Raw genomic sequence first — 16,481 nt, 5'->3', positions numbered from 1 at the left:
GACCTTGGATACATAAGCCTGTCATCCACTTAAAACACTAGTTTATTTATTTCTTGCTGGTGGTATTACAACCAGCCTTTACTAAAACCAAAGCAATCAGTTTTAGATGGAGAGAAAGAGAAAAAAAAAAAAAATAGGAACCACTAGCAGCACTGTTTTAGCACCAGAAAGGATCACAGCTAAAAGCATAACGTGGGCACAGATGGATTTGCCTGCCTATGCTGCTAACCTTGCAGTAATCCGATCTTGATTAGGCAGCATCCCAGTATTTTATTCAAACTCATTGCATGCATTACAAATAAACCTGACCATACAGCAACTGCAAGAGCATACATACATTTTGCCAAGAAAATTATCCAGCTAAACCTTGTGTCATACACGAAAGTCTAGGAATGGACTGATACAAAGTAAGAAATGAAGGTGTATACCTTTATATTGTTATTGCTCCACAAAACAATGGCAGTATGCTGAATTTTAATAATTATCTACAATCTGTATACTAGAGCAATGCTTTAATGCATTACTCTTCCTTTCAACAAAAAAATTAAGAAGTGTTGTTGCAGTTGATTTATTACTACAAGAATGTAACATCTAAAATACAGGTAATTCAACACACGAAAGAATTAGCTGTTACATCATAGTTTAATAACTCAGGTGTCCTTTTATTTCCTAACACATACTAGATCACTGTAACTACATTTATAAGCAGTGTGAAGAACCTTAATCTTTACATCATTTTGTGCTCCACACAAAGAGACATCTTTGCGATTTTTGTGGCAGAGATGGAGGAGCAAATAGACTCACACACTTGAGAGGACGGACATAAATGCCCATAATCACACTGCAGATGCAGATCCTCTGTGTGCTTGGCAACACCCTGCAATGCTGCTGAGCATCCCATTTATATTTTAAGATCTAAGAAATTTCAATACCAAACTGTTAAAAAATAAAAGCTAGGTAAAAAGTCACTTATGTTGTTTAGAAGAACACAGAAACTGGCAGGAAATTCTGGCTAAAGGAAGAAAAAATATCTTCCTTGTCAGTCTGGCTGGTAACGGTTTTTTGAACATTAGATAGATGATACACTGTACTAACTGTATCATTGTATCTGAAAGAGAAAAAAGTGCTTGCACAAACTGGGGCAGTCCCATACAAAAAGGTAAAGCTTAAGTAGGGAAAGAATATAGTTAAAGATAAAAACCCTTTCAGAAGAATGTTCATAAGAAAACCTAAAACTGTGAAAGATTTTACGATGGAAGAGAGGATTGCTATATGGATTAAAGCGCCAGAACATGAAATAAAGATGGGCTGAATAACAGAGCTTTCTTTAACTGGGCACCACCAGTTAAAAGGTACTTTTCCATGTGACTTGAACTCCAGCAAATACATCAATTTTCAAAGAAATCTGCTTATGTCAAAATCTGGTGTATGATTAATTTAGTTAGAGAGAAGTTACCCAATATAAATTATTAAAAGGCTGACAAACCCTTTCTGAAGGCTATCCAACTAACTCCCTCTCTCCACCAGGCAATCTACTTGCAGCCCAGAAGAGCCACAGGTTCAGAGCCATGTAGTTACCAATGAAGATCAGGCTGAGTCTGAGAAAGTTTTACCACTTATGTGCTGCCCAAAAAGCAAAGCTGACAAACTTTGCCTGACCTACATGAGCTGTGTAGTGCATATCAACTCAGTTATTCCTGTACCACCTTCCATATCAACTCAGTTATTCCTGTACCACCTTCCTTTCTACACAGGAGCCCTGCAGATGCTCCTCAAAAGCTCCTATGCAAGCACTATTTCAATTCCAACTCTCAATTCCAATAGTTGGCAACTCTGATATTTTGTTTGTGGCATCACAAAATCATCTTAGTTCAGTGTTGCATCCAAGCTAACCAGACCTATAAGGATCAGAAGTGCAATACAGGAATGTGCAAGTGTGGCTGCAGAAGTCAATTCAAGATCATGTTTTGTAGCACTAGGTATGTCCAATGCAAGCACTATCTACAAATATTCACTGGGGCTTCTCTACATTTTGACCTTTTAGCTCCTGCGGCTCTCTAGGTTTTCCAGTACTTGGGGGATTTTGTCTCTCATCTCAAGTAGTGGAAACCAGAACATTTTAAAATCCACTATTGTTAAGATTATGACACAGGCAGGAATCAAGTTGTAAACAAGGTTTAAACTGTTGAAGTTCTGAAAACTGTATTTGTCTCAAAAGAGATTAAAAGCTTTAAAAAAAATTTCCAATCTGTATAAAATTATATTATTGCAGTATCACTATGGATCAATATACAGACCCAGGCCACTTTTACATTGATTAAGAATAAGGAAACAATGACCTTTTCAAGTCCTGATTAAAGGTAAAAAAACTGTAAAAAATTATAAAACTGTATGCAACAGTTTATTATGCTATACCTTTAATTAGTACTAATCATTTTGCAAATAAAGATAAAGTGGAGCTATTTTCTAAAGAGGAAAAAGACTGAAAAACTGTTTTAAATATTTAAATTGGTAATGGCCTTCATTTCCTTGGAGTACACAGCATTCCTTGGAAGGGGTGGTGGGGGTTATCCATCTACTTCTAAAATGAAAAAAAATACCTTTCCCCCCATATATGTTTCATACCCCTATTTTTTTATCTTTCCAATTAATTGTCTCCTGGAGATCAAACACCTCTTTGGTTATGGAGTCTATATTCTGCTGCATGCGTTGATTCTCCTGTAATAAATAGGATGAGGGAAGAATAAAAGAGAAAAGAGATGTAAGGAAATGGAAAGAAAAATTAAAGAAATAAATGAAATTATATAGTAGAAGTCAACCAAAGAGTTTATGAACATGAAGTTAAAGAAAAAATGTGAGACTAAACAAACCCAAATATTTCTCTTATGAATTCATGGAAGAGAATGGCAATTAATTCTATTAAATGTTGATGCAGCTAGAGCTACTTTTCCTTACTACATTTCCTACTGCAGACTGAGCGTAACATCATGTCTCTAGGAAAATAATTACCCTGTTGTAATTTCCAGACACCTTCAAGTCCTGATTGGAAGTAAACACTTAGTTAACAAGTGGTTTTATTAACATTTTACAAAATAGAAAACCTTCTTGAAAGTACAAAGAAGGAAGTTTGAATCAGGCATACAGGAAGTGAAACATGGCTGCTGTCTGCCTTTGGATACAGTAATAATATATAGTAAATGCAGTATTATTTTTTTATCTAAAAAACTGCATTTTTCTGTTTGCCCTGCAGATATAATCAATATTCTTTCGTATGCTCATATAATTATGTATCAAGATGACAAGAATTTTTAGGGCTAGAGATAATTTTTCACCTTGCTAATGAGTGAACTTGACTTTACATCTGGGACCCGGAAAACAATGTCATTCTGCAAAAACCTAAACGGCATCAGCTTGACTATCAGTTAGTATTAATAGCTGAGGAAATCACTCAACTAAATGGTAAATATGGGGCAAACAGTCTTTACTTTGAACGGACATTTGGTAAATATTCAACACACAAATGCTACATTCTACCAAAACAAACACTCCAGACAAATCTATTATATATTATTGATTCACACAGTTGTGTTGTTTTTTAAAACAAAACAAAAAAACCCAAACAACAACTATCAAAGAAAAAAAGTGTAAAGTACTTTTCCTTCACAGTGAAGGCACAGAGAATCCAGAGCAAGTGACAGAGCTACAAACAGAATTTGCTAAGCTTTTGTTTGTCAGCATTAATCTGAAAAAAGCTGCTGCTTAGGCTAATTCTACTCCTTTTCTTCTGATAGTAAGTCAAATCAACTCCAGTTCACAAAGCATATTATTTTCTCAGTAACCATAATAGATGTGGGACTTTTCAGAAGTCTTTTGAGTTACTGTACTACTGCCCAGAAAGCACAAGATCTTAATGAAGAAAGAAATAAATGAAACAATATTATACAGTTTTTGAAAGTCAGCAGTAGAAACTTTGGCCCATGAACTTAATATAATCATTTTTTACTGAAATCAAAAGGTGGTGAGAAAATGATGTACCAATTGAACTGCAAATTCCAGTGCTAGTACCAAAGTCCATAGGAAAATGACACTCACATATTGCTGACAAAATATATATCTTTGTAGAGCATTTTAAAATTAAGACTGATAAATAGTTCCAGGATTTTAGGGCATATTTCTTCTGGAAGCAAATGAAAGAAGGGGAAAGGAAATAACATACCATGCACCCAGGAACCTGTTTATGACCCAATAGCATGCTGACTAGTGCTACTATATTTATCTTGACTGGTAAGCAAACAAACATGCACTACTGCAAACTTTAACAGTTGATGTTCACAGAAACCTGAAATAACTGAAAAGGAAACTTTTGGCAAAAAATAGTATTTAATATTAAATATTATCCATGCATCAGAACTTCTGGTTTTGTAAAAAGATTTTGGCTATACAAACGTGAGTTCTGCCTTCAAGGCAGGAAATCACTCATGAGGGAACATGACTCTTAGAGGAATTAAGCATTTTACACATCTGAAAAACTTACAGAGACATTTTTAACTTCATACACTAAGAGAAGTAGTTCTACCCGCTAAAACAAGATAAATTCTCTTAAAAATGTGAGGTAATATTTAAGCTTATTTTGTGTACAATGGCTGTTTCCATTCAAATCTTCTGCCACATTTATTTGCACAAGTTCTGTCATACAGTACCTCATATGAACATACCTCTATCAATTCATCTCTCTGTCGAAGGCCCTCTTGAAGTTCATCCAGCTTATGCTGTAAAACGCTGCATGTGTGTTTCTGTCTCTCCAATTCCTATATTAAACAATTATTTATATTTATTTTGGGTTTGACACTCATGTTTTATACAAAGTTTTTAAGAAGCTAGTAATAGCAATTAACATTACATAAGAAATTACTGCAACAATGTTAAGAACACGAACGACCTACCAAGTGGCTGAAAAAAGTAATTTAAAAAAATCAGTATTTCAGGTAAGCTCTTCAGTTACTTACTACACAGAAGATTTTCTTTTATAAAATTTAGAGCAGATGCGATAAAGGGTTAAGCACAGCATTAATGACAGAAGGTCAGATACTAATTTATCTAAATATTGCTGGAAAAAGCTGACACGAAGATCTTCCCTTTTGAAGAAAGTGGGACTAAACGTCTTATTCAATTCAAATGCAAATGTAATCATTAGTGTATTGCATTAATTAAATGCAACTAATTTGTATTTAGTTTGGTTGGGGTGGGGGTTGATAGTGTGTGGGCAGGCTGGGATGCATTGGGTTTTTCTGCGGGGAGCTGGTTGGTTTCTTTTAAAAAAACAAAACACAATACTGAAAACATTTTGGCCACTGAGATAGACTTTACTAATCAAGAAGTTTTTAATTGGTCTTGCTAAGTACTCCAGACATCTATGGTTAAACTTTATAATTACAAAAAAAACCTCCACAGACTCTAAAATCAGTACCTTTGACTTCTCTTCTTTCTTCCTATACAACTCTGCTATCTGTTCTTCTTTCTCCTCAATAACATCCTTTAGAGTATCCACTTGGTAAACCAAGTTGTTTTTCTCATTGTCTAGTTGAGCATTGGAAACCATAGCTTTCTTGTACTTCTCTTCAACTTCAGCTAGTGAATCCTATAGACAGGAGAAAGGCATATATTATTCTGACTTTTTGATGCATAGTTATGGTGCTAAAATAGCACCATAATGCTGAAGAGGGCTGTCTCCTATACAGTACAATTAGACAATAATTTTTGTTTCTGAATTATTATTAATGTCTTCTCTTCAGAAATAACATGTCACAGTTCAATTTCCATTGTTCACATTCATACACAGCAACGAAAATTATCATTTCAAAAGTATGAAAATTACAACATCATACTCTCCATGTATTTCTACTCTGCTACCTTCAGAACATAACTCACAGGGATAAAGTAGTAATACCACAGCTTTATTGTATTTTCAGTGCACGCAAAGAAAACACTTCAGAACTTAATTTGTTCAGAGGGAAAGAATCTGAGAGAACTCTGACAATAATACGATCATCAGGATGGAACCTGATGATCTTTAAGGTCCCTTCAAACCTTAACCATTCTATGATTCTAGCATTCTATGAAAACCAGAGTCACTAAGAGTAGCTTTAACTTAAAATTAATTATTCAAATAGTGCTCTATACCTCAGATTTAAAGTTTTAAGATAGCCACACTTTTTAAATAATTATGATTCTCTGTTTATGCAGACATTTTGTCTTCATATTTCTCACAAAGATTTAAAAAATAAAAACAAGCATGTAAATGTTCTTATGCCTCACTCTCAACCTTCAGGTGCACATACGCCTTGTTATATACCCTCTTACACAATTCTGACATTTAGCAAAATTTTATCCTGTTGGTTTTTTTTCCCTCAGTACTCTAACAAGTGTCAACTATTCAAATACTAGAACAATCACACCAGACACTTTCCAACTTGCAATGCTTTCAGTCTGCATGCTTTCCAAAACAGATCTGTCCCCTACTACAAATCCCCTAGTATTTAATGTTATTTGTTCTTTGAAGGCATAGGTAGCATAACCTCCCTGTTTCATTATTTACATTATGACAGTAATGTACTAGCACAGGAAGGGCACCAGGCTTTGGTTTTCCAGAAAACAGAACAGTAGAACAATAAGGACTAGGATATTAGGGGAGAGGGTGGTAACAAACCAAGTTTCCTAGCAAAACCTAAAAAAACTCCAACTGCTAAACCTTATACCATGTTATACATCTCCATTTTGAGAAAGCCGTCCTTAAAGTATATCTTTTAACTTTTATAATTTTATCATAATCACATGAATTTATCTCACTCTGTTGCATTCACTAAATTCTGTATTTTTGTGCTGGAGAAAAATGGTATTTCAGAAATTCCAGAAAAAAACAACAACTTGAGACATCCTGATAGACTACAGATCAGAAGAGACAAGACAGTGTATGCAGTAAAAAGAAGGGTACCATTATCATCTGGGAAGCAGTAAATAGCAGACAGCAAAGAAGATACATAGTGCGAAAGAAGAAAATGAAAACATACAGAACACACATAAGTGCGTTCAAGTAATTATTAACTTTTAGATTAAAACCAGATAAAACATTTTTTTGGAGATAGTGTAAGCAACAAAAATCTTACGAAAATTGGTAAGTCAAAGTGTCAGATACAGTAAAGCTTCCAAAGACTTCCAAAGAGTAATTCAAATTAGAGGAAAAGAAGGACAACACTACTATTAGAATGGATGCTCTAGTCCTTTTAAGAGGAGATTAAAAACTTACTACAACCAGGAAAAAATTTTCCATGTAATTGTTTCTGAGCGTGGTGAGTGGAGTCATGTAGTGATTTAGGCTGGCAGAGAACTCCCTCTATTCCATCTGGTCTAATGTCATAATTAAACAGGGCTAAACAAGATGTGGCTGCTCACAGCTTATCTCCAGGGATGCAGCCTGCAGAACCTGGCTAGATGATCTATTCCAGTGTTTGCCTTCCTTGTGAAGTCTTTCTTGAGGTCTAATTGGAAATTCTGCTCTTACAAAGCAACTTTTCTAATTGAAAATTCTGCCTTATAATGCAACTTTTCTATTTAGAAATTCTGCCCTTACAATGTAGCTTTTTGCTGATTAATCTTGTTCCATCACTGTGCACCTCTGAAAAGAGTCTGCCCTGTCTTGTTTATGGCCTTCTATATGGCAGCTGAAAACAGCAATGACACTGCCAGCCACCTCCCTAAGACTTAGCAAATCCAGTTGTCTCAGCCTCTTACTGTATATGCCACGTGCCCCAGGACTCCAGCCTTAAAGAGCAGACTAGACTGGAGCTTAAAAGATTGGATCAAAATGGGTGAAAAAAAAAAAAATAAAAAATCTCCATTTATGGAAGAGGAATAAACTAATTTTAAGACAGATGACTAAGAATCACTTCCCAGAAAAAAAAACAAAGCTGTGCCTAAGAGTTTCCAACCAGTTAAAAAAAACTGGAACACTGCTAGGGCTTCTTTGGAATTATTCCTCCTTTTCAAGTAAAGTATTACACATGTTCCCCGTGGTTCTAGAATACCATGTAGTTTCAGTAATCTTCCAGTTTGGCGAGTAATAATATGGATTTGGAAGAATTTCTGAAATACTTCAATGAGCGTGATATGCAAGGATGAAGCAGTGGCAATAGGCTGGAATTAAAAGGGATAATAAGGCTCTACATGTAACCTAAAGCTATGAAGAAATACCACCCACAATGCTATCAGTAAAGCCAAAGGGCCATGCAAATTAGCCTGTTTGGCTAGAACAGGATGATTAAACCCAGCAGGCATCAAAAGAGTGCTCTGTTAACTGCATAAAAGAAAACTTTTGAAGAAAGAAAAAGGATTCCTTTCTAGTTGATGTGAGTAAATATAGAAAGAATCAACAAAACTAAATCAAACTGAGACATGAAAAGATTTGTAGATATAACTAAATTGGAACTCTACACATTTGAATTTATTCTCCTGACATGCAGCAGATTTGTAGCCAGGTAGAAACCACACTCTTAGCAGCACAAGGGACAGGCAACCACAGAGCTATGAAGGTAATGTGAATAGCAATCTCATACTCAACTACTGAAAACAAACCTAAGTGTAAAAGCAGGTATCCTAGTAACTCTTCTAACATACACAAGACAAAACTGCTAAAGTAGACACTGAGAAAAAGGCAATACATTATTAATTAGAAAGAAGAGTTCCTGAAAGAATCTCTGTGTATGGCCAATTAACTCAGGGGCATATTACTCAGTATTAATTATAGCATAAAATGCAATTCAATTTTTTAAGCCAAGCAGATTTCAAGCTCTTACTGTCTACTGCACACTTGTGCTTTTGGTAACCATAATGGATTACAACAAACAATAGCACATTAGTAATTCAGAGATTCAAAACAGTAGTCATGAGATGCTGGCAAATATGCAAACATGCAAAAGTGAAAGTTAGATCCACTCTGAAAATACAAAGCAATCTCACCTTTTATTCAAATTTAGCACAATCATAGCTATGTCTAATAATCTTGTCATCTACAGCTATTTACATTCCTTTTAATATTCATATGGCAATATGATTAAAACACGGTATATATCATTTAACTATATGGCTATCAGATTCAAAGTAATTTCTCCTCTAAAGAGGAAGTAATTTTTGCTACCCTGAACAGCTCTTTACTATATTATCTGATATGATATGCTGGAAGGATATTGAAGGAATGTGTTAAATACATCACTTACATGCTAGAGCATGTAACATGTGTTTTAACATGTAAGCAGCATTTGTTAAATTTAATCTCTATATGGATATAAAACCAATATGGAAAGATTTCTAATGCTACATGGAATAATTTACAATTAGATAACAGTAAAGAACAGGAAAAATATGCTGAATAAGATTTGTAAGGTACGTTTGCCATATTCAGTCTCACTTCAATGCAGAAGAGGGGGAAATAATCATACTTTAAGTTATACTCCAAACTCTTAACTGTGTGAAAACTTACAAAAATAAAAGCATACATACTACATTAAACAAGTCAAAATACAGACAAATCTCATTAACCTAATACTGAAAATACCAACCTGTAATTTAGACAAAGATAATGGGAATGTAAACCATAAGCTTAAAAGAGTATTTCATAATACCAATGAATTAAAACAAAATTAATCTTCTCCTGCAAGCAATAAGCCTGCCCAGATTTGTTTCAACATGTCTTTCAAATTACTACTTTGGCTTTGCTTCATAAGAGGCAATATTTGCCAAAACTTTGAAGACTACTTCTTTTAAATTCTTTGCCATAACAATAACCCATTTCTTTCTTCCCCATTCAATATATAGTAATTACTCTGAATATCCATTTATTTACTAACAAACCTTGGAAAAATATAAATTGAACCTCCATCATCTTACTAGAAAATATCTGCTAAAAATATGAAGTTTAACAGTATTTTAACATAGACCAAATAATGAACATTTATTATCTCATGTAAATTTAAATCATATCTTAATAACTTATTCACATGGAAATGTGATGCTCTATATGCATTAAAAGTTAGATACATGCTTTGAAGAAATCAAAAACTTGTTAGTAAAGCCTTTATATAGTTAGTGAAACCAGTGGTATCTCCATTACCCAAAAACACCCATACAGAATGCATGCTTGGGAGGAGCCCTGATACCTTTAGTTCTTTAAGTCCCTGCATGTATCTCCCTTCTACATCGTGTATCTGGTCCTTAAGATCATAGATATCCTGCAGGACATAGGAATGAACCATTGCATAAGAAGTATGGGGCAATACTTAATAGCTGAAAAAGCATTAAAAAAGGTCTACATGCATTTGTCAAATGCCAAAGTCTGCAATAATTCACAGAAATTATAATTAACGCACAACAGCTTGATGGAAATTAAGATTTTGTTTATATCTTTTAATCCAAATAATCTCAAATAGAACAGAATTGTTTCAAATTTGACATTAGCTAAACTTCCAAAACAATATTTACTAACACAATTACCACGATAAATACAGAAATATTTCTTGATTAAAAATTAGATCTTCATAACTGCTTCTTACTATTCAGAAACCAGAATTTCTGGAGCAAAGAAATATTCCTCCTAACCCCAAATAAAATTTTCAACTAGCTCCAAATGATCTGAAAATGCAATGTACCCGTAATTCACTGAGGGAGGCATCAGGATCCACCCAGCTGCTTGTGTCTCCACTTCCTCTCCTAGACGAGTTGCCACTCAGAGGAGTTGCACTTACTGAATTGCGAGATGATGGCTTGGAAAAGGAAAAACTCTGCATCAGGAATCATACTGTCATTTCTGGTATACTTGACATTACTCTTTATAAATTGCTTCACTGACATAGAATCTCTCTCTCTTGTTTTTACCATTTCTTAGTATTAGCTTATAGACAATATTTTCAATTTATTGTTTTCCAGCATTTATGTTTCTCCTTGGTGAAATGTTAGTTTCTCTTCAATGACTTACCAGTTATCACAAAATTACAGTTTTGACCCTTCTGTTCAGAAGACTTTCACAAGAAGGCTGTTAGTACCGAAAATCTGTAGAAGTTTCAAATATTTCTAAAATTGTAATTTCTACCACCCAGGATTCAGAAAAAAAGTATTTGGTGGAATCTAGTGTACGAATTTTTGTAACCCTAGCCTCTTAAAATTCAACCTTTCCAGCTAAATATTTCTTACATAGAAAATAAATTCTATAAGAAATTAATACTTGCTAAAAATAAACTAAATAATTATTTCCTTAAGAAATAAATGACAATTAATTTTGCAGTTAAAAATGTCTAAATATTTATTATTAAGCTCTGAAAAAGAACAAAAATTCACCCTACTAAAAACACACAGCATTTATACATAAGCAACTATTGTAATATTTGTAAGTGGATGAATACAGATTTTCAATAATTTTTGAATTCATAAACTCTTACCCTTGAAAATATTTCTGAATGTGATTTTTCATTCTTTTCTTCCAGCTGAAAGAGAAAAGGTAAAGTGATCACAACATAGCTTTTGCAATGAGGGACTACTGAATCATCATCTGGCTCAGTTACTGAGATATACTTAAGAATGAAAAATGAAATAAACAAAAAAGGAAAAAGAGAAATTCTGGAAGTTATCATAGATCAAGACAGGGAAAAAATATTGAGCCTGGAAAATTGCAAAATAAATTAATGCCTGAAAAGAAAAATCCAGAACATTTTTTTAGAAGTTCTTTAAAAGTCATCACCAATATTTAAATACTGATTAACAAAACACGTGTCACTATATTAAATTTCAACAGGGTAGTGACTACAACGCTTGGTGGCATAACAAACACGAAGCTCCATGCAAGTGCACTTCAGACAATCAGGGACACCAGTGGCAATGTCCCAGGTATTAGAAAACACATTCATTCCTTCAATCTCTTTGGTGAAACCTGCAATTACATCAGGATAAAAACTATTCAGGTAAAAACCTGTAACTAAAGTGTACTAATTAACAGCAACCTACAAAATAATTTCAATAATATTTTACATATTGAAGCCTAGCCAAAGGAACTACCACCTCCCTTTCCTATTTAGGTAACTCTGATATTGAGAAGTTAAATTGTAAATTTCCATATTTTCTACATTCCTCTGGCTCTGAAGAGGTGGAATTAAATGAAGATATTAACATGTTGCCATATTTCATAAAACCAACACGATGCATTGAGTATGGTACCTCAAATATCTGGTTTCTCTGAAAACACCTGTTTTTGTCCCAGTCCAGGGACAAGAGATTTGAAGTCTGCTTCGATCACAGTAGAACCAAATGTTACTTTAGGAGACTCTTCTTTTTCCTTCTGTTGCAGTTTCTACTGAAGCAACACTGCATTTCTGTGGCAAATTCACCACCTCCAATGATGTACTGAAATTGTAGATTTCTAAATGATGTTAAGAGTCTGAAGTATCCATTTAGAATAACTTAAAAATACAATTTTGGAATCTAGTAATACATAATGATGATGATGACAATATAGGCAACTGAGAAGGCAGCATAACTGCCAGTCTCAGCCTCTGTATCTTCTTTTAGCAGAGAAATTATTTTAGAAAAGCAGGTTTATTATAGAGGAAAAATAAGCTTAAATTTAAACTGGAGAAATGATTGATCTCCGTCATGCTTTGAGCATGTACACATGATAAATACCCTGCATTTCTACAAATTACATAGCACTGTAAGAGTATTAAATTCTCTAAATGCAGAATCACAGGAACAGTGGTTATGAAGTACTCTAGCAGTCATCTAGCCCAGCCTCCCTTCCAAAGCAGAACCACTGCCAACAGTCCAGGTTAGCTGTGGCTTTACCTAGCCAAGTCTCACCAGCTCCTGGGGATTGAGGTTCTCCAGCCTTGCCTTAACTTGACAGAGTGCAACACTAACCTCCTTGTGGAGCTTCTTGCTGTGGCTCCTTTGAACCTTGTATGCTGCAATGAGGCTGCTGCCCCTTGTTGAACTGCTTAGCACAGGTATGAAGGGTTTGGCTCTTACCTAATCATGCAGTTGCAATCCTTTTGCCTAACCAGCTAAACACAGTTCTCCCAACCTCTCCTCCTACTATATGTGTTAACCCTGACTTATTTCAAAGACATGCTTAAGAACAGAACTTTCCCTATTCTCCTCCCCCCACAGTTAAACACAAAAGTTTATAGCAAGTAATAAGAATTTCTAGAACTCATGGCAGCAATAAAGAGAAGGCAGGTAGTTTTGCTGTGAACAATGTTCAGACTAAAGGGATGCACAGGAAAACTGTCATGAGAATTTTCCTGCAACACGCTCCATGGACGTGGGATTTAGTACAAGAGCACAGCCAACAATGAGTGCTCCAGTTCTGGGATCCTAACAAAATCTCATCATGGATGACTGAACAATAAAAAAATGTACCCTCATTAGTGCACTGAAGTATTTGGTTTTGTCACTAAACCAAAAATACACAAAAAACTTAGACAGTCTTAATTTCCATAAGAAAAAACCCCAACATCTTACATTTAAGAGATGCTTAGGCTTATTGCACATAAAAAAGGTGAAGTGTTAACATGTATCACATGCTTCTAGCAACAGGCAAAACCCCCTTTAAAATAAAGCAGCATGCTTCTTAAAAATTCAGACTCCAGACACATTTATTAAAAGAAAGAAAAAAAAAAAGGCTCCAACCCATTTGCCATTAAATAATTCCGAGTGCTTTTATACAGTATTTACTCTTTCAGAGTAGGAAAAGAAGATCCATGGTTAATAAATTTGCTGTATTCACCACAGTATAACAACAAGCATTACACTCACACTATTCAAACCTTGGACATCATCTGCATCGGACACAATGCTTCCCCTGCGGTTGGAGCGACTAAAATAGTCGGCAGCAGTTTCACTTTGATCAGAAAAATCAGAGGACTTCAAAAGATAAGGAGAAGGGTGAAAGAGAATTGAAGATGATATCACAGAATGAACAAAAGTTTGTTTAGAAACAACAGAAGCAGGAAATTCTAACTTAAATCTCCATTATTGCAATTCATTCTTGCTTTTCGAAGAGTTTAACAGTTGTAAAACCTTAATTACTCTTCTGTATTTTTGCTACTTTAAATGTGTCTACATGAATGTGTGCAACACTGATATTAATACTTCAGTCACAATATGCACAGGTTTTAAGTCTTTTCACATTTATTATTCTTACAGTTTACAGTATCTAAAAATGAAGCAATTAATATTTATTACCAATTCATTTCCCTCATTTGGAGTAATATAAAAAGTACAGAGATACAAAAGGTTTTAGTACTAATACAGTGCCAGACACAAGCTATAAAAAATTACTTTAAAAAAAAAGGTTTATAGATCATAACAACAGAGTATACAATGATAAGTTGATAAATAAAGGTATTATTTTTCTCTACAAGTATTATCTTTTCTTCAAATCAACACAATCCCAACCCTACTAATTATTAATGTGATTTGGGCTTCCTCTCAGAACTTTATGTGGCCTCACAATAGCATGAATATAAGCTTACTCCCCAAAGCTGTATGTCAGACAGGCACTTAAAAAGGTGAGGAAAAAATAGCAATGTTGTACCATCACTAGGAAAAAAAGGTAAAATATACCTAACCACATTAATAATTACAGTACTATGGGAATTCAATTGAAATATTTAACTGAGAAAAACATTGTTAAGCACAGTATTTAATGAGTAGGTTTATTCAATCTGTTGTATTGATAATGTTCCATTTCAAAAGGCAGTCACTGAATATTATATTTAGTTTTAAAGGAGATTACAGTTAATAATATCTTTAAATTAACAGTTTGAAAATTCTTATCCCACTTTCACTATTTAAAAAAATAATAATTTTCTTTTTACTCAGTGTATGTGTGTGATGTAGCCCCATCTTAGTCTGATTTAAAGACAGTGAGATATTTTATGCAAATGTGGCCAGTTCCATATAAAATAGGTTGCTGATGAACACCTGTCTCAGACTGTACATGCTTTGGACAACAGGATTTGTACTTTGTGTCACTGCTAGGTTATGTACTACTTCTCTGACAAAGAATTTCCCAGCTATAATTGGCAGACTACATTTTAAATATACCTTTAAAAAAATAGGTAAATTAATTTTAAGTCAGAAATTTAACTAAACTTGATTTAACTTACATTTCAGAAAGTATAAAGATTCTGAACAGAATTCTGCTTATATGACACTTACAGCAAAAGATCAAACAACTCAAAGGATATAAACAATCTATGACAACACTGTGCTCCTTTTCATTCAAAACCAACTCATCTTTGCTGTTGTAAAGCCCATACATCTGAAAAACCTTACACTTCCTCCTGCTACACCTTTTAATATCTTTCTCAATAGGTTTATTAAAATGAATACAGTTTAGAGATGCACCATACAGTTTTTCACCAGTATTTTCTACTGTTTCCATCTTACCATTTTTCTTTTGATTTCCAGTGAGTACAGAGCTCACTTCCAGAGAATTACCCATAGTGAAACAAAATACTAACCACAGAACAGTAGAAAGTCAAAGTTATGAATAAGATTTTTACTACATCAACTCAATATCCTTTTCAGAATTTTTTCACCAAATACTTTGAACTCTATTAAAAATTCACTAGTGTGAGTGAATAGTACCTTGCCATTCTTGGCATCATACGCATACTAAGATCTGGTATACAGTCCTATACATGTATAAACTATATACCTTTAAGAAATTAATGTTAAGAGAAACTAATTAAACAAGCAGTATTTTCACAGTTCAAGAGACTTTAGAAATGGATGTTAATACCTCTTAGGTTTCAGAACTTAACAGGCAACAGCAAAATTTCCTTTTTCCTACACATTCATAAATTCACTCTGACATCTTTTGTAGCTAAACACCTCCAGTCTCTGAAAAATCTGTTTGTTTAGCCTCTATTGTTAAGAATATGTGAAAAATGAAAACAAGACAGAACGTTTCTACTTAAAAAACACTTTGCAGGATGAAAAGTCATCTTTGGAATGACCCTGAAAGGAACAAATTCCTTTCAGTTTTTAATACTGATCACCATAAAAATGAACCAGTTACTTCTTACCCCATGATACAGCAAAGTTTGCATTACTCCTCTTCCTGAAAAGATTTTTTCCACATGTATTGTAGTAAGTTTCATGTGCCTATCCAATTATGAGATAAGGTGGTAACCCCAACAATGTACTATACTCCAGTTTCCAGTTGCTTGTAATTATATACATTAGAAACATTTAAAATATGTTTAGAAAAGCAAATTCTTGATTTGCTTCTACATTTTGCTGTCTTACTGCTAAAACTTTACATCTTGCTAAAAGTCACATCTGACAAATGACATTTTTGTGATGTGGAATTTAAAATTTGAGTCTGTGTTGGTCAGTAAAATGATTCTCTGTGTAAATACTCATATTCATTGTGT

The 16,481-nt window shown here is 34.1% G+C and overlaps 1 protein-coding gene across 17 annotated transcripts in view; it reads right to left on the bottom strand.

Moving 5' to 3' along the window:
* LRRFIP2 (LRR binding FLII interacting protein 2) overlaps window positions 1–16,481 on the bottom strand; it is a 61,639-nt gene that overhangs the window by 12,253 nt on the left and 32,905 nt on the right. For 7 of the 17 annotated variants that reach the window (XM_051610699.1, XM_051610694.1, XM_051610696.1 and 4 more), the window contains 7 exons: window positions 13,852–13,959; window positions 11,484–11,528; window positions 10,698–10,811; window positions 10,209–10,280; window positions 5,468–5,638; window positions 4,716–4,808; window positions 2,626–2,718 (listed from right to left, as the gene is read on the bottom strand). In XM_051610699.1, the coding sequence (XP_051466659.1) occupies window positions 2,626–2,718; window positions 4,716–4,808; window positions 5,468–5,638; window positions 10,209–10,280; window positions 10,698–10,811; window positions 11,484–11,528; window positions 13,852–13,959 (696 nt within the window). The remainder of the gene's footprint in view (window positions 1–2,625; window positions 2,719–4,715; window positions 4,809–5,467; window positions 5,639–10,208; window positions 10,281–10,697; window positions 10,812–11,483; window positions 11,529–13,851; window positions 13,960–16,481) is intronic. The other 10 variants (XM_051610702.1, XM_051610698.1, XM_051610709.1 and 7 more) reach the window with 7 other exon arrangements.

This window comes from Apus apus, chromosome 2 (genome assembly GCF_020740795.1).
Source record: "Apus apus isolate bApuApu2 chromosome 2, bApuApu2.pri.cur, whole genome shotgun sequence".
In the NCBI taxonomy this organism is placed as follows: domain Eukaryota; kingdom Metazoa; phylum Chordata; class Aves; order Apodiformes; family Apodidae; genus Apus; species Apus apus.
This window is presented reverse-complemented; position numbering and strand designations above follow the sequence as displayed.